Here is a 25,001-nt window from a genome sequence, read left to right on the forward strand (position 1 = left end):
AGCTCCGGGATCAGAGAGACAGAGGGAGGAGCTCTGGGATCAGAGAGACAGAGGCAGAAGTGCCAGAATCAGAGAGACAGAGGAAGGAGCTTCGGGATCAGAGAGACAGAGGGAGGAGCTCTGGGATCAGAGAGACAGAGGAAGGAGCTCCAGGATCAGAGAGACAGAGAGAGGAGCTCCGGGATCAGAGAGACAGAGGGAGGAACTTCGGGATTAGTGAGACAGAGGGAGGAGCTCTGGGATCAGAGAGACAGAGGCATGAGCGCCGGGATCAGAGAGACAGAGGGAGAAGCTTCGGGATCAGAGAGACAGAGGGAGGAGCTCTGGAAACAGAGAGACAGAGGGAGGAGCTCTGGATCAGAGAGACAGAGGGAGGAGATCTGGGATCAGAGAGACAGAGGAGTGAGCTCCAGGATCAGAGAGACAGAGAGAGGAGCTCCAGGATCAGAGAGACAGAGGCAGGAGCTCCGGGATCAGAGAGACAGAGGGTGGAGCTCCGGGATCAGAGAGACAGAGAGAGGAGCTCCAGGATCAGAGAGACAGAGGGAGGAGCTCCGGGATCAGAGAGACAGAGGGAGGAGGTCCGGGTTCAGAGAGACAGAAAGAGGAGCTCATGTATCGGAGAGACAGAGGCAGGAGCTCCGGGATCAGAGAGACAGAGGGAGGAGCTCCGGGATCAGAGAGACAGAGACAGAGGGAGGAGCTCCAGGATCAGAGAGACAGAGGCAGGAGTGCCGGGATCAGAGAGACAGAGGGAGAAAAACAAAGTTACAGAGATAACAAACTCAGGAGCGGAGCTAACATTAGAGCCAGCACAGGGAGGGGAATTAGTGATGGAGGACTGTCTCTTTCTCAGCATATAAAAGCTGGCAGCAGGGAGAGGGGGAGAGACCAGCTTTCAGCTGCTGGAGGATAAGTTCTGCAATTGTCGTCCATCACTATTCTCCTTCCCTGTGTGGGCTCTGCTGTGTGGGCTCCACTGTGTGTTCTGGCCCCCTACAAGAGGACCGGTGGCCCACCCCTATTAGCGGCCCTGAAGATAAATGCTCCATTTACTGATAAAAAACTCCGGACAAAACTTTTTTAATGTAGGATTAGAACCTCTGTCCGGTTTTCATTGTTATATGTGTGCCAGCAGGGGAGATTCATCCTTACTTTCTGTCCCCTGATGGGTGTCAGCCAGCAGAGCGAGTGAGGGAAAATTTCCCCAACTGGGATTGAAGGATATGTCACCAGTACAAAAGGATCTCCAAAAAGGGTCCAAAGCTTTTTTTTATCCCATCACGGCAAAATAGTGACATTTCAGGGCCACAAAAGACCCCTTCATTAGGGAAGTGACATTTCCCCAACTCAGACACAGAGAACATCTAAAAGGTTCTAATCTTTCTTCACTCCATCAAGTCCAATTATTTTGACTGTTGACTTTAATAATAGCTTTGAAGTTATTTTCGGGATATGATGACCACATAAGAACTTTTTTTAACATCCTGGACAGTGAAGATGCTCCAGCCGGTTTGGGTCTCCTATACACGCTCAGATATCTGGATCCTTCACAGTAGCATAGGTGACGGTCATCCCATCCTGGGAAAGAATTGCGACATATGACAGGTTAGTGAGTGGAGACATTCGGTGGCTTTATATCATCTCAGGTGTTCTGCAATAATACTCTGGGAACTTTGCACCACTATGTATAAAGCTATAGGGATGTTCTTAAGGTCACTGGAGGGGGGAACAGCCATCCCTCGCGTATTGGGCCCAGGCCCCATTGGATCAGCAGGGGGGTCAGTAGCTTGGAAGTACTGTACCATGGAGAGTTAAGGCATCTCCCCCATAGCTGTCACAGAATCGTGAGGGAATGCGGCATGTCCACCCAACTCACTGGCTGTTACTGGAACATGAAAAACCGCCAGTGAATTAGGTGGACATGCTGCGTTCCTTTGCAACCCTCCAGTGACAGCCTTGGTGGGTCAAGTCTTGGTCAACTCTTGACTTGGGAGCACTGTCAATCAGACTTCCACTGGCCCCGCTCCTGCCTCTTGCCTGGGACTAGCAGAGTTGAGCCGCCCAGATGTGAGGGTGACCCATCAAGCAGGGTTGCTGTTCGAAATCATGGGGCCCCATACGGCCTAGATGAAAGTAACAGTGAACCAAGTCTAACAGACGGCCTCACCCACATGAAAAAAACAGAATACCTGTGAGAATGAGCCCTTAAAGCTTTAGTAAAGCCAGATTTGTGATTTTTATCTACAGGTAAGCCTATAATAAGTCTTTAATAAGTCTTACTGGTTGGAAAAATGAATATCTTCTAAGCGTGCATCGTTTAGGAGATATTCATCCTGCAGCCAGTGACATCACTGGCGCATGCGCTCTGAAGGTCCAACATACCTTGCTGGAACTTCAGAGCTTTGTCCCGGAACCCGAGGGCACTCCCCTATAATTTGGGACCAGTGATATCATCCCTTATATTAGCGATATCATTTCTCATATTGTTCAGCAGTGAACTCATATTGGGGGAGCAGCAATATCATTCCTTGTAGGCAGGGATGGACTGGCCATTGGGACTACAGGGAGTTTCCCGGTGGGCCGATGGCTCAGTGGGCCGGCTTCAGTGACAGCAGACCGCCACCCCCCTCCGCTCCTCTGTCTCTCCCTTCCTGCAGCGCTCAACTCCTCTCCCTCCCCGCAACGCTCACCTCCTCTCCCTCCCCGCAGCGCTCACCTGGGGGGAACAAAGAAGCAGGGGGAGGACCAGAGGAGCAGGGGTGACGACAGAGGAGCATGGGGGGAGGGGACAGACATCTGACTCAACAGCTATGGCCTGGGAGTTTCTCACTTCTGCCTAATCTTGTCCCATAAGGGGGGCACCGAACTGATTCTTTGCCCCGGGTGAAATAATGTCTAGCTTCCCCACTGGTACTGCCTATAAGAATACCAGTACCAGCCGTTCTACTCTAATAAAGTAGAACAGCTAGTGGCTAGTGAAGGGGGAGAGGGGGCTTGGGTGGCCGGGGGGGGTTGCGGGAGTTGTCCGGCCGCCATGGGAGAGACCTGTCAAAGTGGGCCAGTCTGGATGATGTCCAGGGCCAAATTTCTGTCCCAGTCCAGCCCTGCTTGTAGGTACCTCCTGCCCTCCCCCTGGTGGGCTGACCTGGCTTAACATGTATTGGGGTCACCTCTTGTACTCTAAGCAGATGTTTGCAATGGAATTTAATGCCTCTTCATGCTATGGTGTTGTGGCAATGCGTGTTATATGCCTTGGGCTGATAAATTCTGAATAACACCCCAATGCACCTTGCAACAGATGTGTGGCCAGTCAGCTACGCCCCCCCCCCCGTCCATGATGTGTCCAGCCCCCTGATCTACATACAGGGTGCCGGACGCATTGGATTCCAATGGTCGGGGTGTGTTGGGGTGTGGGGTGTCATTCAGAATTAATGACACAGCATCTCACAAACATATGTAACATGGGGGGGGGGCGCTGTCAGCTAGGTTGGGACACCCAATACTATACTATCTATCTATCTGTCTATCTGTCTGTCTATCTATCTATTCCTATCTATCTATCCATTCCTATCTATTTATCTATCTATCTATCTATCTATCTATCTATCTATCTATCTATCTATCTGTCTATCTGTCTATCTATCTATCTGTCTATCTGTCTATCTATCTATCTATCTATCTGTCTGTCTATCTATCTATTCCTTTCTATCTATCTATTCCTATCTATCTATCTATCTATCTATCTATCTATCTATCTATCTATCTATCTATCTATCTGTCTGTCTGTCTGTCTGTCTGTCTGTCTGTCTGTCTGTCTGTCTGTCTGTCTGTCTGTCTATCTATCTATCTATCTATCTATCTATCTATCTGTCTGTCTATCTGTCTATCTGTCTATCTATCTATCTATCTATCTATCTGTCTATCTGTCTATCTGTCTATCGATCTATGTATCTTTCTATCTATCTATCTATCTATCTATCTATCTGTCTATCTATCTATCAATCGATCTATTCCTATCTATCTATCTATCTATCTATCTATCAATCTATCTATTCCTATCTATCTATCTATCTATCTATCTATCTATCTATCTATCTATCTATCTATCTATCTATCTATTCCTATCTATATATCTATCTAAAAAAATTGGCACTGTGATACTATCAATCTCAGATATAGTGTGAAAAGTATTTTCATACTTACATTTCTGATTTTATTTCCTACAAAGGATGAAATGCAAAAACAAAAATAATAATAATAATAATAATAATAATAATAATAATAATAATAATAATAATAATAATAATAATTATCACAAAAGGTTTAATCATAGAAAAATAATTAAATATTTTTGATCAAATTGACATATATATATGACAATTACAGTAGAAATAGGAAGAGATAGCCCAGCTGCCACTCACACCTCTCCCGTCACAAGTGGTTTTGCAGGTAAAAGCAGCCTCAGCTTGATTCATCCAGACCAGGGGTCTCCAAACTTTTCAAGCAAAGGGCCAGTTTACTGTCCTTCAGACTTCAGGCTCCATCATTGGTGTTAGTGGATGAAATAGTGCCCCATTGTTGGTGTCATTGGGAGGAATAGTGCCTCATATCATTGGGAGCAATAGTACCCCAAGGGCCGGATGAAGGCTAGCAAAGGGCCACATTCGGCCCTCGGGCCGCAGTTTGGAGACCCACTGATCCATACCATGACTCTAACATGTCCCCCCCCCCACCCCTGGGGCCTAATCATGGAGCATAGTCCATGAATGGAGCTGAGGCTGCTTTCACCTGCTAACCACTCGGGACTGGTTAGATGTTCAGCACCCGGGCTATCTCTTCCTATTTCTGCAGCATGTTTTGGATCTGGACAGACCTTTCCTCAACCTGCACCCTCACTAGTCAGTGGCATCCAACTCTTCGGGGCTTGACAGCATGAGTGTGGACCCTTAAGCTTTTTCTCATCGGTGATAGTGATGACAATTACAGTATTAAAAAGATGCCCACTGTCACAACCAGGCTACAGTCAGGGCTGGTGCAAGGATTTTTGATACCCTTGGCGAAACCTAATTTTGCCCCCCCCCCCCCTGGCTCCACCTCTGACTCCACCCCCTTTGCCTTGCCCTTGTATACCCCACCCTTTAAATGAAACGCCCATCAATGAATATTTGATTGCTTCCATTCATTCGGGAGTCCAGACACAGGCCTCTGACAATATGTGCTGCCTGCTGATGCCGAGACTTAGTTGCTTGCTGCAGAGAGAAGAGCTTAGCAACACCTGTGGCCGGATGCCCTAGGCAGCAGTGCACCTTGGCGGCTGCCTAGTTTGCCTAGTGGTAGCACCGGCCCTGGCTGCAGTAACATCTGAAGGCTAAAAGCTCATTTTGTCAGCCTAGCCTCCAGTCTGCATATAAACAATGTATATGATATGAAGCTTACATAATTGTAAACTAATCTGATTGGTTCCTGACCCTCAGGCCTCGTACACATGACCGAGGAACTCGATGGGCGAAACACATTATTTTGCTCGTCGAGTTCCTTGTTAGGCTGTCGAGGAACTCGACAAGCCAATTTTCTACATTCCCGTCGAGGAAATAGAGAACATGCTCTCTTTTTGGCTCGACGAGTTCCTCGACAGTTTCCTCGTCGAAAAATGTACACATGACCGGTTTCCTCGGCAAAAAAAAACAGCAAGTTTCTTGCTGGTTTTTGCCGAGAAACTCGATCGTGTGTACGAGGCTTCAGTGGAGACTGAAGCTGGCAGCCAGAATTGTGAGTCACCCGCTGCATAGAGTCAGTTGATGGATGTCAAATGGAGGACATTTAATAACGTATCGCCAGCATGGGGCATTGTACTGGGGAGTGTAGTATACAGATTGAGGACAGGAAGGGGTGAAATATGACAGAACATTAAAAAACTTTCTAGATCACTCTACTGCCACAAAATAACTGAACTTACCTTTAGGCATGTGACTTAATTCTAGGTAGCAAACATCTTGTGGATCTGGGTTTGCATCAGTTACTGAGAAAGAAGGTCAAAAAAATGTTCTATTCAATAATAGTAATGTCATCAACTCTGTTCACCCCCCCTCCCTCTTTTCCATCCCCCCAACTCTGCTCACCCCCTCTTCCACACCCCCCAAACTTTGCTCACTCACCCTTTTTTCCACCCCCCCAACTCTGCTCACCCTTCTTTCTTCTGTACTGAGGGAGTGTACACCCATGATAATACTGTTACCCATTCCTCCCAACTTTCTGATGGGAGCGAGGGACCCCTATTCAGGGCCGTCTTAATAGCATAATGGGCCCCTGGGCAAAGTAATGCTCTGGGGCCCCTACAATGATGACAGTGCAGGTAAACAGACATTAAGTAGGTAGGAGGCAGACTGTTTCCCCTTTGCATCTATAACTCTCAGACCCCGTACACATGACCGAACATGTCTGCTGAAACTGGTCCACGGACCAGTTTCAGCAGACATGTTCGGTCGTGTGTACGGCCGACCGGACAGGTTTCCAGCGGACATTTGTCCAGCCGACCGTTTTTTGGCAGACAAATGTTTCTTAGCATGCTAAGAAACATGTCCGCTGGAAGCCTGTCCGTCGGACATGTTCGGTCGTCTGTACAGACTCACCGGACATGTCCGATCGGCCGCCATCCCTCGCATGCGTCAAAGTGATTAGACGCATGCGTGGAAGCATTGACCTTCCAGGGCCGTGCACGTCGCCGCATAATCGTCTCGGCGACGGCACGGCCACGTCACCGCGGATCGTGTACGCGCAGATTTCTGTCTGATGGTGTGTACAACCATCAGACAGAAATCTCCGGGCGGACATGTCCGCTGAAAACGGTCCGGCGGACATGTCCGCTGAAAACGGTCCGGTGGACCGTTTTCAGCGAACAGCCTGTCCGTTTGTACGAGGCCTAAGTGCCATCATGGGGAAATTTCAGGGCAGTGTGGGCTCAAGGACCAGCTACTTTGGGAAATGTGCAGGGCACCCCAAAGCTCTTTTGATAAAGCGTCCTGGCACGCGAAACATGTCAGAGCTTTTGATAAAGCGTCCTGGCACGCGAAACATGTCAGTCACGGCTCACCAGTACAATCTTTGATGCCCCTATATGTTTGCAGCAAGCACACTGCAGCTGATGTGTAGTGCCGACACTCGGGAAATTCTCTCAGTGACACTAGCGCCAGCATCTCTACTGCTCGTTTTCTGCCCACACTGATTGGTGCTTTGAGTCACCTGACGCTGGATCGAAGGTGTCCGGACACCTCCTGCTCTCTGTGTGACTCCATCAGGCTACCATCCCCCTTTCCTCGCTCCCGTGTGACGCGGCTGCGTCACTGAACCGGCTTGGTGGCTCCCCTCCAGGACTTCCCCTGCCGCTGGAGATTTCTGTTTGCGAGGAAGGTTTCCTTTCCATCAGCCCCTGAGCTAGTGGTCTTTAAACGGCAGTATCCATCTCTGCATGGATATAACTTCTACATCTGCTCCCAGTGTGGCTGTCATCATCCCACCAACGGATTCCATCTCCCTGCATTGAGACGTAGAAGCGGCTGCTTTTATTGAGGTATTGTTTTACCTCTGCATACAAGTGTATGCACACTACCTGGATTCATTCCTAACATCTCCCCCGAAGTGTATGTGTTTTCACTCTACCATCTCCACGTGAACTGCTGCTTATGTTATGCGGACTATTGTTATTAGTTTTTTTTTTTTTTTTTTTAAATTTAAAAAATTTTAATGTGCTATTTTCCTGTGTGCTATTTGTGGCTACTTCAATTTTTTAAATTTTTTCAACTTTTCAATTTTTCATGCATATATGTTTTTCCACACATCACAGACTATAAAGTGACATTCACTTAACCCTTGTGCGCTGTATGTTTTTGTTCTTTTGCTTTTTGCCCATGTCTCCTTAGTGGTTGACAGCTGCACGGATTGTGTTTTAGTGAAACTTCTTTAACCACTGACAACACTGTGGTTTACCGTCCTTATGGTGTAGCGCTTCATGCGGGTGTTTCTTTGTATACCATGCAGCTGGGGCCCCTGGGCAGTGCCCAGGTGTGCCCTCTCATTAAGATAGCCCTGCCCCTATTAGCAAAAGTATGTAGGCATAGGACATTGTTTTTTTTTTTGTTTTTTTTACCACTACCATTCTTGTAAATTGGCTTTTGAAATTTACAAACGCAGCAATTTAGAGATTGGATGAAAGGTTTAGCACTGGGAAACACTTTTTGAAAAAAAAATAATGCATTTTATATACAACTATATAGATCAGACCAAAATGAGGGACAAATGAGAAGGAATGAGGGACAGAGGGGCATTGCTCCAAATCAGGGACGGTCCCTCGAAATCAGGGAAAGTTCCTTTGAAATCAGGGACAGTTGGGAGCTATGCTGTTACCCATTGTAGCCGTCTCTTGGGATGTTACTTGACAAGAAGCAGAAGACCCTTTTCTATGTTTACATCTCCAGATAAGGGCAGCAGAAAGGACCATGATCAGAAGAACCCCAGCTGAGCCCACAGCAATGACTGTCACATAGACTTCTCGGCCTGTAGGAAATAAAATAAAAAGACCATAAATATTGTTGTGAAAATTGGAGGAAATCACACAAAATAAGGAAATCAATGGGTAAAGATGTTATATATATATATATATATGCTAAGAAGCGCCTGTTTTTGGTATAAGTCTGGGCTTGCTGTCGTGCAAACTTGAAATTTACCAGAAGAGAAAAACCTAAGTTGGCCACACACTAGGAGATTCTTCGTGAGTATATTCGATGACTTGGTGAATGTCGCTCAAACGTACTTTGTATGCTTCAACATTCACTTTTGGATTAAATGTACCAAATTAAAACCATATACATTGTTAGAAATATTTTTGTTTAAAAAAAAATAGTCTATCCTGCACCTTCGAATTTTCTCATCACTGCGGTCAACAATGAACATTGATTGGCCTTTATCCACTGCCCGATCCCGAGCCTCTTTTCTTATCAGCAATGTTGGGACACATACTGTTAGATGCTAATGCCGTCACCTCCAGCCATCTGTCTGTCCTCTGTTCTAATTGACCATGCTATTGTGTGAAGATGTCCTGTGTTTACACTTATGATAATGTGTATTGTATAGCAGGTGATTGAGGAGAAGTGACGTCTACCCTGAAAGGTCATATCTATGAGTCACCTAGTCTGGGTAAATGATTAGTTAATTAGCTCATGTTAATTTATGTTCTGGTTACCTCCTCTTTAACTGTATATAAGATTGTATTATTGGTTCTAATAAACAATCCGGGGCAGATCCACATACATCTGCGTGGACGCAGCGTATGTGAGATACGCTACGCCGCTGTAACTTACTTTTCTATTCTTTGAATCCTGAAAGAATTTGCACCGTAAGTTACGGCGGCGTAGGGTATCTCTCGCGGCGTAAGGGCGCGGAATTCAAATGCGGCGAGTAGGGGGCGTGTTTCATTTAAATGAAGCGCTTCCCCGCGTCGAACGAACTGCGCATGCCCCGTCCGTCAAAACTTCCAGGGTGCATTGCTCCCAAGGACGTCATTGTTTTCGACGTGAACGTAAATGGCGTCCAGCCCCATTCACGGACGACTTACGCAAATGACGTAAAATTTTCAAAATGATACGCGGGAACGACGGCCATACTTAACATTGAGTACGCCACCAGATAGCAGCTTTAACTATACACTGGAAAAAGCCGAACGGAAATGACGTAAAAGAATGCGACGGCCGCTCGTACGTTAGTGGATCGTCGGAAATAGCTAATTTGCATACTCAACGCGGATTACGACGGGAACGCCACCTAGCGGACGTCGAAAAATTGCATCTAAGATCCGAAGGCGTACGAAGACGTACGCCTGTCGGATCTAACCCAGATGCCGTCGTATCTTGTTTTGAGGAACAAAGATACGAAGATACGACGTGGGAATTTTGAAATTACGCCGGCGTATCAATAGATACGCCGGCATACTTTCTTTGTGGATCTACCCCTTCATGTTCAGCAGACAATCAAGTCTCGTCTCGTGTGCTTGTGAGCAGCTGGAATATCTGATATCTATATCCAGACTGATAGGAAGCGGTATATGACTGAAGCACTCAAGCGGAGTGTGGGACGTTCAGTTACACCCACCATCCAGGGATTGGTCAAGCTCCCCTAAGTATGCAGATGAATCCTCCTGGCCTCCGCCCACTAGCCTCTATAAGTTTCTCCAAACTTCCAGACCCAGGCGGAGGCAACAGAGACTTGTCTGCATGAGTCAGCTAGCGCTAAACCCTAAAACAGATTAGGACTTACAAGGTTTAGACTTGAGTCAGAATTAGTTTTACCTACTCTGACACTAGTAGCACACTTCTACAGGGTTCTACATCTCATTGCTGGTTGGGTGAGTAGTTGGAGATGCCCTCACGGTGGTTATCTACAGATCCCCTTGGAACCTCATTGCGCTTGGTACTTGCATTTTTTGACAGGTAGGTGTGAAGATGTGGCAAAACTAAAATATGATGTCATTTGAGGCGATTATTCTTTTTTAAAAGCACGCTGATGATAGAAGCAGTTATTAAACACTTACTGTATATATGGATATAGATCCCATCACTCATCTTCCTCACAGTGTCGGACACCGTCCTCACTTCACAGGTATAATTCCCAGAATCCTCCAGCCGAGCTGAGCGTTCTCTGTATGTATCAGATACATTGTATCCCCGCACATTCCATCCATCTCTGTAGAAGGCAAAGTGCAGCTCTGTGCCGCCTCTGAGCGGATCCAGTCTGGTGTCACATCTCACCGTCATCTCATCTCCTTCTATTACCCAATAAGCAGTTATATTTATTTCCGGTGGGGAGAAGAGCTCTGGAAGAGAAATACATGACAGTGACCCATTCCTGGAGTCGGTTTTCTATCCACTTGGTAACAGTCTATGTTTTATTATGCTGAGTGATTCACTTCCTGCACCTATATCATCAATGAATCTCTGATTAGTCCCTGAAAGGAATTTCTGTATAGTCATATCATCCATAGAGATGGAGAACCTTGTGACAGACCTAGCCAGAGGCTTTTGGAGGGGACTGAATGCTAGCCTCTTGCCTACCGATCATGGGCCCTGGCGTTTGGGGGAACGGTGCTCTTTGTGAGCTGTATGCGTGGGGACCCCCGAGGTGGTGTTACTTTGGATTCAGGTCCATGTCCCCCCAAGACACACAGACTCTGGGAACCCTGTATATGCCATATTAGAAATAGTGACTGTAAAGGTCAGGGGTTAACGCTGTTACGATATTCCATTCCACCAACCCAAGACAGCTTCCGACACGCCACAATCCAGCAGACAGGACCCATTGGATTTCCCCCAGAAACGAGACACACATAGCTCTGTCTATGGTTCCAAAACAAATGAATATTTTAATGGTAAACTCAGCTCTTCTTGTACAGTTAGCAACCAAATATGGACATTGACTCAACTTCACCCACAACATGATAAAAGGAACTTCAATACACATTCCTTTAGATAATGACATTCAGATAATCTACATGAACTAATTTACTAATTATTACCCAGACATTCTGACTCCGCGATAAGTTATTCTCACCTGCTACACAATACACATTCCTTTGTAGACGTAAGTCAGACATCTGACCTTTAGTGGGTGCTAAGTCACAACACATATTATCATCACTTTACACAATGAAATATCTTAGGAGCCAGACTCAATTAACACCTCAACAGTATGTGTCCCCACATGAATGAGTCACTCTCCTATTGACCTGTTGGGGTCAGAATTAACCACCTGTAATATTTTAAGATATCCTGCAATACATCAAATATCATTACTGTCCCATCTCATGTTATCCGGGATATCATTTCTCAGTCATCCTATTCCCCTATTGGACATAGGATGACCCTAGACCCAAGAGTCATTGGTGAAGCTGGCACAGGAGTACCCTACAGATATTACAGGGTGCCTTGGCGCGGCTCTGTGGCTCACGCATGCATTTGCAAATGCGTGCGGACCGAACCCCTGTTTTTAACGCATACTGTAGACAGGTTAATTGGTTTTCCGCAAGCTGATCGGTAAGTAGGCTTGGTTTTTCCCTGGGCATTCCCCAGGTTTTTGTTGTTATCTGCTTTAGCCTTCCAATGCTACTTACTGTTATGGTCAGCTATAGATGGGGGCAGTGGACATGTTTATGCTTCACCTGTGGTGTTTATATTGGTCCATCAGTGCACCAACACCTTTGCAGCCATTGTGCTACATGCTGGGTGCTTGGTGTGCTCTTGTACCTTTAAAGGAGGGGTGGCTTCCCTTCAGTTCACCTGCCCCTGTCTATCCATTAAAATGCATGTGCCTCCACTGTGGGGACGCTCATTGTTTAGTGTTAGGACCACAGATATTACAGGGTGCCTTGGCGCGGCTCTGTGGCTCACGCATGCGTTTGCAAATGCGTGCGGACCGAACCCCTGTTTTTAACGCATACTGTAGACAGGTTAATTGGTTTTCCGCAAGCTGATCGGTAAGTAGGCTTGGTTTTTCCCTGGGCATTCCCCAGGTTTTTGTTGTTATCTGCTTTAGCCTTCCAATGCTACTTACTGTTATGGTCAGCTATAGATGGGGGCAGTGGACATGTTTATGCTTCACCTGTGGTGTTTATATTGGTCCATCAGTGCACCAACACCTTTGCAGCCATTGTGCTACATGCTGGGTGCTTGGTGTGCTCTTGTACCTTTAAAGGAGGGGTGGCTTCCCTTCAGTTCACCTGCCCCTGTCTATCCATTAAAATGCATGTGCCTCCACTGTGGGGACGCTCATTGTTTAGTGTTAGGACCACAGATATTACAGGGTGCCTTGGCGCGGCTCTGTGGCTCATGCATGCGTTTGCAAATGCGTGCGGACCGAACCCCTGTTTTTAACGCATACTGTAGACAGGTTAATTGGTTTTCCGCAAGCTGATCGGTAAGTAGGCTTGGTTTTTCCCTGGGCATTCCCCAGGTTTTTGTTGTTATCTGCTTTAGCCTTCCAATGCTACTTACTGTTATGGTCAGCTATAGATGGGGCAGTGGACATGTTTATGCTTCACCTGTGGTGTTTATATTGGTCCATCAGTGCACCAACACCTTTGCAGCCATTGTGCTACATGCTGGGTGCTTGGTGTGCTCTTGTACCTTTAAAGGAGGGGTGGCTTCCCTTCAGTTCACCTGCCCCTGTCTATCCATTAAAATGCATGTGCCTCCACTGTGGGGACGCTCATTGTTTAGTGTTAGGACCACAGATATTACAGGGTGCCTTGGCGCGGCTCTGTGGCTCACGCATGTGTTTGCAAATGCGTGCGGACCGAACCCCTGTTTTTAACGCATACTGTAGACAGGTTAATTGGTTTTCCGCAAGCTGATCGGTAAGTAGGCTTGGTTTTTCCCTGGGCATTCCCCAGGTTTTTGTTGTTCACAGGAGTACCCTGCATCCTTCAAAAATCTCTGGGTATCACGGGCCATTCCGTTACAGTGACTGATTCATAATGTTGGGACTCCTAGAAGATGCTGATGTCTTCAACTAAGGCTAGTGTGGGCTCTAAGAGTATTTCACCCAGGGCCAGATTCCAGTCCTGGCCAACAAGGCCAGGACTCGGGGCGGCAGTGGGTGCAGGGGCCGCACTGCGGCTGAGAGGAGAAGACACTTTCACTTTCATTTCGGGAGTTCCTCCCTGTCATGTCACGGATGGTGAGAGGAGAGAAAACAGAGAGAAGAGGAGGTGAGATGGTTCCCAATGTAATTTCCCCCGGCGGATAATGTCCCCCCTGCACTGCGCAGGCGGGGACGGCATTGAAGGACCCGGCCTTGGGGCGGCAAATGGAATATATCCGGGCCTGATTTCACCCATTGTTGTTTGTGTTAATTAACCCTGCTATTGTGTGAAGAAGTACTGTGTTTGTGTTTATGATAATGTGTATTGTATAGTCGGTGAGCTAGGAGACGTGAAGTCTACCCTAAAAGGTTGTATCTCTGAGACACCTAGTCTAGGTAAGTGATTTTGTTAACTAGCTCATCCTAATTAGGTTTCTGGTTACAGTTTGTATTGTAATCCTGCTGTATATATTTGTGTGTCATCTCAAATAAAACAGTCCATGTTCAGCAACCAAACGAGTATTGTCTTGTTTGGTGCTTGTCAGTGGTTGGAATATCTGATATCTATATTCAGACTGTGTGGGAAGCGGTATATGACGAAAGCACTCAATCGCAGTATGGTACGTTTTGTTACAAACCTCAACCCAGTTATGTGTATGGCTAATGGAAGGAAACTGGAGTACAAGGAAAGAACCACATAAACAAGTAGAAGGCAGGCAACCTCAATAGAGAGGGCATTTCTGGTGGCTCTACTTTTGAGATACAGAAAGGAATTGAGGACATAGATTCCCAATCCTTTCTCTGCAGCCTCAGCTGCAGCGGAGATGAATGAACAGGAGGCGCTCTGTAAAGAGGCTCCTGTTCATTCATAAACGGAAGCATAGTAAGCCCAGTTTACAATGCTTCCATGCAGTTATGAATGAACACAGTGAGTGATCAGTACCGATAACCCATTGGGGCTGGAGAGTGTAAAATCTGGTGCAGCTGTTCATAGAAACCAATCAGCTTTCAGGTTTTTTTGTCAACATATATTTGAACTGCTGAAGTTAGAAGCTGATTGGTTATCATACACAGCTGTACCATATTTTGCACTCTTCAGTTTTAGTAAATCAACCCCATTGTGTTCATGCAGAAAAGGAAGAGACAGTGTCTGCCCGTGTCCCGCGATCGTGTCACGGAGCTGCAGAACGGGGAGATGCCTGTGTAAACAAGGCATTTCCCTGTTCTGCCTAGTGACAGGAAACTGATCCACTACTCCCTGTCATTGGGGCAGTGATCAATGTCATGTCACTGGTAGCCCAGCCCCCACACAGTTAGAATCACTCCCTAGGACACACTTAACCCCCTATTGGTTAAAACCTTCCCTGCCAGTGTCATTTACACCGTAATAAGTGCATTTTTATAGCACTGATTGCTGTATAAATGACACTGGTCGCAAAATAGCGTCAAAAGTGTCCGATGTGTCTGCCATAATGTCGTAGTCACGATAAAAAAACGCTGATCGCCACCATTACTAATAAAAAAAATATAATAAAAATGCCATAAAATGATCCCCTATTTTGTAGATGCTATAGCTTTTGCGCAAACTAATCAATATACGCTTATTGCGATTTTTATTACCAAAAATATGTAGAAGAATACGTATCAGCCTAAACTGAGAAAGATTTTATATATATATATATATATATATATATAAATATATATATATATATTTTTGGGAGATATTTATTATAGTAACAAAAAACTTTTTTTTTTCTAAATTGACGCTCTTTTTTTGTTTTTTAAAATAAAAACCACAGAGGTGATCAAATACCACCAAAAAAAGCTCTATTTGTGGGGAAAAAAGGGACGTCAATGTTGTTTGGGTGCCACGTCGCACGACCGTGCAATTGTCAGTTAAAAAGACGAAACACAGAAAATGGCCCGGTCATTGGGCAGCCAAGTCCTCCGGGGCTGAAGTGGTTAAGGTGTAAACTGAAGAAAAACACATAATTTTGTCCATACTCAAAGCATTAGTAAGACCTCATATTGATTTTGCAGTTGACTTTTGGTTAACAGTCCATAATATGGATTTCCTGGAACTGGGAAGGGTGCATCAACTAACAAGGAGTATGGAGAACCTCGGTTATGAGAATAGACATAGAATTTGCAGTCAATTTGCACAGTCAATTTTAGTAAATCAACCCCATTGATTGGTCTTTAGTTGGTCATTATGGTTAGGAGTAAAAATATTTTTTTATTAGTTGTGTGTGTTGTGTTTTGACGTCTGGGCCAGTGAATGGAACCACAATGCATGGGGAGAAGACTAAAGCCCCGTACACATGGTCGGACCTTTGTAAAAGAGAACATGTTCTCTATCTAAACTCCGACGGAATTCCTTGGAATTTCCGATGGAAATAATCCGACGGGGCATACACACGGTCGGAATTTCTGAATTTCTGACTTTTTCCATTGGAAATTCCGATCGTGTGTACGGGGCATCAGCAGGGATGGACTGGCCATTGGGACTACAGGGAGTTTCCCGGTGGGCCGGTGGCTCAGTGGGCCGGCTTCAGTGACAGCGGACCACCGCCCCCCTCCGCTCCTCTGTCTCTCCCTTCCCGCCGGCACTCACCTCCTCTCCCTTCCCGCAGCGCTCACCTGGGGGGAACAGAGAAGCAGGGAGAGGACCAGAGGAGCAGGGGGGATGACAGAGAGGAGCATGGGGGAGGGGACAGACAGCTGACTTAACAGCTATGGCCTGGGAGTTTCTCACTTCTGCCTAATCTTGTCCCATAAGGGGGGGCACCAAACTGATTCTTTTCCCTGGGTGAAATAATGTCTAGCTTCCCTACTGGTACTGCCTATAAAAGTACCAGTACCAGCCGTTCTACTCTAATAAAGTAGAACGGCTAGTGGCTAGTGAAGGGGGAGAGGGGGCTTGGGTGGCCGGGGGGGGTGCGGGAGTTGTCCGGCCCCCATGGGAGAGACCTGTGAAAGTGGGCCAGTCTGGATGAAGTCCAGGGCCAAATTTTTGTCCCAGTCCAGCCCTGGGCATCAGACATCAACAAACCCGGGAGGAGTATGTTGGATGGGAAGATTTTGCCAACTGTCATGCTCTGCCCAAGAACAAGGGTTCAAGGAGGAATAGGCGGTGGTATGGGTAAATATTAAGTCTGTTCTTGTATGGGGGGGACTTTTATATTTGTATTTCTGCTACAGGGTCACTTTAAAGCATTTTTTTTGTACGAGATCACCTTCCTCTGGATCAACCAATTTTTCTAAGGATACAGTTTTAAACAGGACATGAATTTACCTTTCACAGAGATAAAGGAGACATCTGATTGATCAAACACAGATGACCAATCATTGTTGCATATTTTTTTAGTACATTTGTAGAGTCCAGACTGACTCCTCCTTATATTAGGAATATGGAATGTGGAGTCAGATTCTGATGAGTTTATCTCCTGATCATCCTTGTAGAATGTTGTGTTTGTTCCATTAGAAAATATCCCATGATGACATCTGAGAGTCAGGGGGTCTCCTTCATAGATGGCAGATGGGGGTCTCTGTAGGATGACACGACCTGAAATGTAATAAAATGATACTTTATGTTGTTCTATTCACACCCAACAATCTGTAATGATGGAGATGAGATGAGATCACTCACCATATGTAACATTTAGGAAGACGGGATCACTGATATCACCACCGATGGTCTGGCACTTGTAATCTCCTCTGTCCCGAATCACTGAAGATCTAATGATCTGAAGTCTCTGTTGATCTCCCTCTATCAGTGTCTGGTTTCTGTACCAGTGATAGGTCCGGGGCTCCTCAGTAGACGGCACATCACATGTTAGAGTCACATCGTCACCATATAATATATTCCCCCAGTTGGGTGTGAAGGTCACCACAGGTTTGATGGCCCCTCCTATAGAAGAAAAGAGATCACACAGAACACATAGAGAGCACAGTGTGCAGCAAAACACAGAGAGATGATCACATCTTGTATGAGAAAAATACATTCTCTATAGAAATGGGAATGTTTGTAGTCCTCCTGGTAACAGAGATTTGCACTAGCCTGAAGACAGGCATTATTTTTTCATTCCCACCCCCACTCCTTTTCAGAAGTCATGAGGTTACTTTTCTGAATTTTGACTGGATGTTAGTGATCATAGCAGAATTTAGTGTAAGGAATACACAAGAGAAAATGCATGTTGACAAGGGGAGTGTAGAGGTGGGCGGGGAGTCTACTGACATCACGACTCCACCCACAGAGCTCCAGACAACAGATCCACCCACAGAATCTGCAGTTTTTCGGATCTCATAACAGACAGAGGGGAGACATTTGACAGGTGAGGATACATGGAGGAGGCGTCTATATCCTTATAGATCAGCACTATGGCAGTAGTTTAGAAAGGATGAGAGTGGCTTTACATCCACTTTATAGTGTTTTAAGGCCTTCACGCAAATATGCGGCCCCATTGGACTGGGCTTTTTTTTCCCCGGGGCCGCATATTTGCGTACCTGCCACGCTTTTCTGATATTTTTGGGAAAAACATTTATCATTTTCCTTCCACGTCACAATTATATACCACTTTGTGTTGGTCTATCACATAAAATCCCCCAAAAAATTCATTTACGTTTTTGGCTGTAAGGTGACAAAATGTGAAAAAAGAAATTCAAGGGGTATGAATACTTTTTCAAGGCACTGTATATTTACCGTATATAGAAAAGATTATTGTCCATCCCAAAAAAACGTTTTAAAACTAGTTATTTTGCTTGTCTAAGGAGGCCTTGTACTTTGGGAAGATCCCCGCAGCTGTGCCCATTTGGCCATGTTTTTAGGGTGACAGTAACTTATAGACATGTGCGTTCCCGTTCGTAATGAATGGATTTTCGTACGAATTTGTTAGTTTTCGTACATTCGCATCAATTCGAACATCCGAAAAGCTGAAAGAACCAAAATACGAAAATTACGCAATTACGAATAAGTAAAATAATGAACAAGCGAAAATACGAATGTACGATTACTAAAATGCCAAACACCGAAAAAGCAAAAGAACGAAAATGACATCTATAACGAACGATTTGCATTCCGTTTCCGTATTTTAAATCTGTTCGTATTTTCATTCGTATGTTCGTATTTTCATTTGTGTGTTTTGTAAATCCGTTTCTTTGTCTGTTGGTAAATTTGTGTACTTGTATCGTTCTTTAGAATGGGCACTGGGCAGTGTAGTTAGTGAGTGATTACTTAATATCTTAGCCAATCAGCTTATCTCTTTTGTGCTGAGTCACATTGTACAGTGTAAAGCCTCGTACACACGATCAGACTTCAAACAAACTTTTCCGTGGATTTTTGTCTGAAGGGAGTTGGCCGGACTTTTGAAACCGAAAAAGTTTGTCCGATAGAGCGTACACACGGTCGGATCTTTTGGAAAACGTTCATTTTGACGTTTGTTGGCAAAAAGTCCGACCGTGTGTACGGGGCTTAAGAGAAAGTCTATCTTAGGGGCAGATCCACAGAGATCTGCACCCGTGCAGCGTATCAGGCCCCGTACACACGACCGAGTTTCTCGGCAGAATTCAGCCAGAAACTCGGTCGGAGCTGGATTCTGCCGAGAAACTCGGTCGTGTGTACACTTTTCAGCGAGGAAGCCGACGAGGAACTCGTCGGGCCGAAAAGAGAACATGTATTTCCTCGTTGTTCAATGAGGAAAGTCGGCCCACCGAGATCTCGGCGGCTTCCACACTGAACTCGACGAGGAACTCGATGTGTTTGGCACGTCGAGTTCCTCTGACGTGTGTACGGGGCCTCAGAGATACGCTACGCCGCTGTACCTTACCTGGCGTAATTTTGAATCCTTAAAGATTTTGCGCCGTAAGTTACGGCAGCGTAGTCTATCTCTGGCGGCGGAATTTAAATCGGCGATTAGGGGGCGTGTTTCATTGAAATAAAGCGCGTCCCCGCGCCGAATGGACTGCACATGCTCCGTTTCTACATTTCCCGCCGTGCATTGCGCTAAATGACGTCGCAACGACGTCATTTTTTTTAACTTAGATGTGAATTACGTCCATCCCGATTCACGGACGACTTACGCAAAAAAAAAAAATCAAATTTCGACGCGGGAACGACGGCCATACTTAACATGGCAAGTCTAACTATACGCGCCAAAAAGCAGCTTTAACTATACGCCGGAAAAAGCCGACTAGAGACGACGTAAGAGAATGCGACGGCCGCTAATACGTTCGTGGATCGTCGGAAATAGCTAATTTGCATACCCGACGCGGAAAACGACGTGAACGCCACCCAGCGGATGCCAAAGTATTGCATCTTAGATCCGAAGGCGTACGAGGACGTACACCTGTCGGATCTAGCCCAGATGCCGTCGTATCTTGGTTTGAGGATTCAAACCAAAGATACGGCGCGGGTAATTTGAAAGTACGCCGGCGTATCAGTAGATACACCGGCGTACTCGCTCTGTGGATCTGGCCCTTAATATGGATTAGCCGCGTGTTGCGATGTATTTACGAAAGTACAAAATTACAAATCCATTAAATGAAATTTATTATCTAACAAAATTACGAACTTCGAATCAACGAAAATAAATTAGACAGAATTACGAATCATTCAGTATAAACGAAAACAAAACTGCTACGAAAATACGAACGGGTCCGAAGAGGAAAACTTGCGTCTTACGAAATACGAACGGGTCCCAATAGGAAAACTTGCGTCTTTACGAATCTACGCAACAAGACGAAACGGAACAAAAAAAATACGAAAATTTTTCTTGTGCACATGTCTAGAAATTATTAAGGAACACTCCATAGAGCCAAATATGACCACCAAGAAACATCTCCTATTGGCTTTGAACTTTGGAGATTTTAGATGAACCAGGACTATTTTTTTATAGTCTTCTACCAATACATTAATGAAAATCAATAAACAAAATAATAATTAGTGACCCAAACCTTTTTTTTTTATATAAAAAAAGTTAGATCAACATTTTTGTAATATTGTTGTATTCATGGCATATCATTCAGTATCAGTTCTGTACTCACCAGATCTTCCCACATTTAAAGCTGAAAAGCCAAAATGCACTTTTTAGAAAAAATCATGAACAGTGCGCGTCATTAAAAAATATCTAAAGCATTTTCATTCTTTTTTCTTTTATGATCAGTTAGAAATTATGCATTTTATTTATAACAAAGATGTTGGGATCACCATTTTCTCAGGTCATCAGTAGATCAAACTGCCACTCTTTTTTTTCTCATACAATACCGGATCATATGATTTTCGATTAATCAGTACAGTATTTATCCGGAAAAAAAAATCTGAAGACTAAGGCCTCGTACACACGACCGTTTTCCTCGACAGAATCCATCAAGAAACTTGGTGGCAGAGCTTTTTTGCAGAGGAAACCGGTCGTGTGTACGTTTTTCATCGAGGAAACTGTCGAGGAACTCGACGAGGAAAAAAGAGAGCAAGTTCTCTTTTTCCTCGACGGGAGTCTCAATTTCCTAGTCGTGTTCCTCGTCGGGCTGGTTTTCGACAAGGAACGCGAGTGTGTGTATGCTAAGAAACCCGCGCATGCTCAGAATAAAATATAAGGTGGGAGCGCACCTTCGGTAAAAGTAGCGTTTGTAATGGAGATAGCACATTCGTCACGCTGTAACAGACTGAAAAGTGCAAATCGTCTCTCACCAAACTTTTACTTAACACGCAGTAACATGAGATTAGCAAAAGCAGCCCCAAGGGTTGTGCCAGTGGAATCGAACTTCCCCTGCCATTGTATGTGTTGTACGTCACCGCGTTTGAGAACAACGAGATTTGGTCTTGACCGTGTGTACGCAAAAGCAAGCTTGTCGAGTTCCTCGACTAGCCTAACACGGAACTCGTCGAGGAAAACGATGTGTCTTTTCCGACGAGTTCCTCGGTCGTGTGTACGAGGCCTCAGACCACGAGTGCTTTAGAAACAACAGAATACATTACAACACATTACATCACTTCCAAAGTCGTACGAGAATTTTCGTAACTGTAGTAACTTATTGGTTTTTAACAGGGCTTTTTTTCAGGGGGAACTTGGTGGAACTCAGTTCCACCACCTCTGGCTCAGTAGACATTGACTTGCCATGTTAATTTACCTAAAAGATCCTTTCATGTATCCATCATCAACCCCCCTTACCAAGACACTTCTAGTATGCATTATGTTGCCTCCAGTCAGCCCATCACGACCTTTATAAGTGTATTTTAATCAGCAGCCCGACCCTTCTTATTGCTCGCTATACATATCCAGTCAATGAGCGCTCAATACTGCATATAAGTCTTCTGGAAAAAAACTTTCACCAAAAGGCCAATGTAAATTCAATATACAGCTAAAGCAGTGGTTCTCAACCTGGGGTCGGGACCCCCTCAGGGGTCGAATGATGATTTGCTAGGGGTCACTGAATCCTGGGCTGTTCCTGAAGCCCGCACTGCCCTCCCAGCCTTTTTGCCCACTCAGCCTCTTCGCAGCCGCCCGTTCAGTTCACGGCATGACTGGGGGGCAGAGACTAGAGGTCAGTTGACTGGTGAGGAATGTGAAGTGGGAGGGGCTGGAGGAGACCCTATCTCCTTATTTCGGCATAGGTGTCACTGCTACGAGACACCACAAAGGGGTTTTAATATTGTAAAAGTGGAAAGGAACTCAGGGAGCTGTAAATTTTCATGGGTAATGGGTGCAAATTACTTGTCTTGCCTTGGGTGCTGACAACCCACGCTACGAAAATAATTTTACTGTTAGGGGTCCCGACAACCTGGGAAATTTTATCAAGGGGTCACGACACTAGAAAGGTTGAGAACCACTGAGCTAAAGGATGCAACATTCAAAATCCACCTGGTGTGACAGCTACCCTGATATCTTCCCCGCCATCACTGAGGAGTGGACACATCCACAAAATGCATCGAGCTAGACCTGATGCCACAGCTACACCATATATGGATTGTTATCTACCTACCATTTATCATATTTGAAGATGTCACCAATATACAAACTAATATATCTATATATCATGTGAATACAAGATACAGCTATCAGGCATGCCGCCGTTGGCACTTGCTGGCCATATTATTGTTCTATATATAATTACATCAATTACCATGTATCTGCTATGATTATGTGTTGATTTATATGTACTCGTTTATCCATCATGCTTATACCTTGTGCAAATTATATGTATATACCGTATTTATTCGAGTATAACGCGCAAAATTTTATACCCAAAAAAAATCAAAGTTTTGGGTGCGGGTTATACACGAGGACTGGGATGGGATGACAGTGGCGGGACCGATACCGAGTATTAGCGGGAGTACTCGTACTCCCGCTAATACCGCCGATACTAGAATACTTCCCCCCTCCCCCCGCCGCTACCGCCGCTGCTACCGCCGTTGCTACAACGTTAATCCCTGCAGTGCGGGGAACATTACAGACAGCTTTCGTTTGAATAGCTGTTTTCCCCGCCGCGCATAGACACTCCCCCTTGGACGGATCTGTCCAATCGCGAGCAAGGGGGAGTGTCTATGCGCGGCAGGGAAAACAGCTGTTCAAACGAACGCTGTCTGTAATGTTCCCGCGCCGCGGTGATTAACAGTAGGTGGCTGCACATACGGGGGACATGGCTGGACATACAGGGGACATGGCTGCACATACGGGGGACATGGCTGGACATACAGGGGACATGGCTGCACATACGGGGGACATGGCTGGACATACATGGCTGGACATACAGGGGACATGGCTGCACATACGGGGGACATGGCTGGACATACAGGGGACATGGCTGCACATACGGGGGACATGGCTGGACATACAGGGGACATGGCTGGACATACGGGGAACATGGCTGGACATACAGGGGACATGGCTGGACATACGGGGGACATGGCTGGACATACGGGGGACATGGCTGGACATACAATAAATACAATAAATGATTTTTGGCAATTACAATGATTTTATACCGATTTTTAATCGAAAATTAGGGGTGCGCGTTATACACATGTGCGCGTTATACTCGAATAAATACGGTACATGAAATTATTCTTTTATTTACCTTATATTTATGTCATGAATAAAATACTTCTTAACCACTCTTACCTCTGCATTTCAAATTGCTTCATTTAAAGTCCCAAATTCCTTTTTTTCTATATTACCTCCATCACTGGAACTTAATCATAGAACCATCAGGACTGAACTATGAAGCCACCAGCTGCCCCTTTACTAAAACAAACAACCAGAACCCCCAGCACCCCCCCCCCCCCCGAGCTGTATAGGTCATAGGGGGGAGATACTGGGATTTTGGGATGTACTAGTACTAGGAAAGATGATATAACTTAAAACAATATTAATATTATAATAATATATATGAGATAGGGGCACCTGGCAGTAGACCCAGGACACTCACCCTGGTGCCCAACCCTAACATTGCACCAACCTTTAACTACAGTTTTCTCCTTAGAGATGACACTCAGCTACCTTCATTACTGGCAATTACAACAAAGTTCTTCTGAAAATCTATCTTGCAGTGCTGATTTATCTAGATACATGGGAACCTTCCAGCCTGTGTGACAAGACCAGGAACATTACCTACAATCGGCACTTACAAGGCAACACAAGTCAAGAAATGCTCAGAGCTCCTTCCTATGATGTGTAATCCACCATTACTGACATCGAGTTATACTAAACTGTTGTATCATAATGTATTTCTCATGAAACAAGACAGTTGGTACAGTGCCCATTAGATGGTGAATACCAAATAATAATAAGAAGAAGAAGAAAAAGAAGAAGAACAAGAACAAGAAGAAAGGTCGACATACTTTGTCCACAAAAAAGCAAATATAATTACGTTAATCCTTCAACAGGTTGATAACAATGAGATGTTCTTTGTGTTTCATGTGATCTCGAAGGAAAGACACTCAGCTGATACTCAGATAATAGAAAGAATAAAACCGTTCTACTTACACAGGAACACAATGGCGAGGACGACAGTCATGTTAGCCGAGACTCAGATGTTGCGACTGTTTTTCTGAGAAGCAGAAGTTATGAGTGTCCTCACATTTCCTGAGCTTTATACAAGAGACGTTTCATAAGAGATAAAAAAAATGCAGTGAAAATGTAGAAAGAGGAATAATCTTTGAGAACCAATCAGATCTAAGACAAAACTTGTATTACATTTGAGGGTGGACATTGCTGGTTTGCACCCGGGATTGCTGGTCTATCTGGATCATCCAATAGTCAGGAGTCATGTTTGGAGTCCAATGTTGTCACTTTGGCAATGGTATGGCTTTCATTGCTCTACCACACTGCATAGTACACTCAGGTGATACCATGTGTGCCCTCTATTGGGTAAATGTACCA

At 45.2% G+C, this 25,001-nt stretch overlaps 1 protein-coding gene across 2 annotated transcripts; it reads right to left on the bottom strand.

Annotated features, from left to right (window-relative positions):
• Nucleotides 1-692: 692 nt before the first annotated feature.
• On the bottom strand, nucleotides 693-25,001 carry LOC120920549 (Fc receptor-like B). 2 transcript variants are annotated; one of them, XM_040332691.1, is made up of 9 exons: nucleotides 24,606-25,001; nucleotides 20,668-20,688; nucleotides 17,276-17,536; nucleotides 16,922-17,191; nucleotides 10,583-10,864; nucleotides 8,404-8,553; nucleotides 5,960-6,022; nucleotides 4,207-4,223; nucleotides 693-1,581 (listed from the first exon to the last, which is right to left on the bottom strand). In XM_040332691.1, exons 1-9 carry the CDS (start codon nucleotides 24,634-24,636, stop codon nucleotides 1,534-1,536), a joined length of 1,143 nt encoding a protein of 380 aa, XP_040188625.1. In that variant the 5' UTR covers nucleotides 24,637-25,001; the 3' UTR covers nucleotides 693-1,533. The 2 variants fall into 2 exon arrangements, with proteins under 2 accessions (XP_040188625.1, XP_040188624.1); XM_040332690.1 differs by lacking the exons at nucleotides 20,668-20,688; nucleotides 24,606-25,001 and having other exon boundaries at nucleotides 17,276-17,826.

The sequence above is a fragment of the Rana temporaria genome, chromosome 13, assembly GCF_905171775.1.
Source record: "Rana temporaria chromosome 13, aRanTem1.1, whole genome shotgun sequence".
NCBI classification, from domain to species: domain Eukaryota; kingdom Metazoa; phylum Chordata; class Amphibia; order Anura; family Ranidae; genus Rana; species Rana temporaria.

Bases quoted from the DNA above. Each gene is read 5' to 3' on its own strand.
- LOC120920549 (XM_040332690.1), bottom strand. From the start codon at position 17,630: ATGTATTTTTCTCATACAAGATGTGATCATCTCTCTGTGTTTTGCTGC. The intron at 17,192-17,275 runs GTGAGTGATCTC...ATTACATTTCAG, and splicing joins CTTCCTAAATGTTACATATG to GTCGTGTCATCCTACAGAGA. The intron at 10,865-16,921 runs GTAAATTCATGT...TTTCTCTTCCAG, and splicing joins CTCCTTTATCTCTGTGAAAG to AGCTCTTCTCCCCACCGGAA.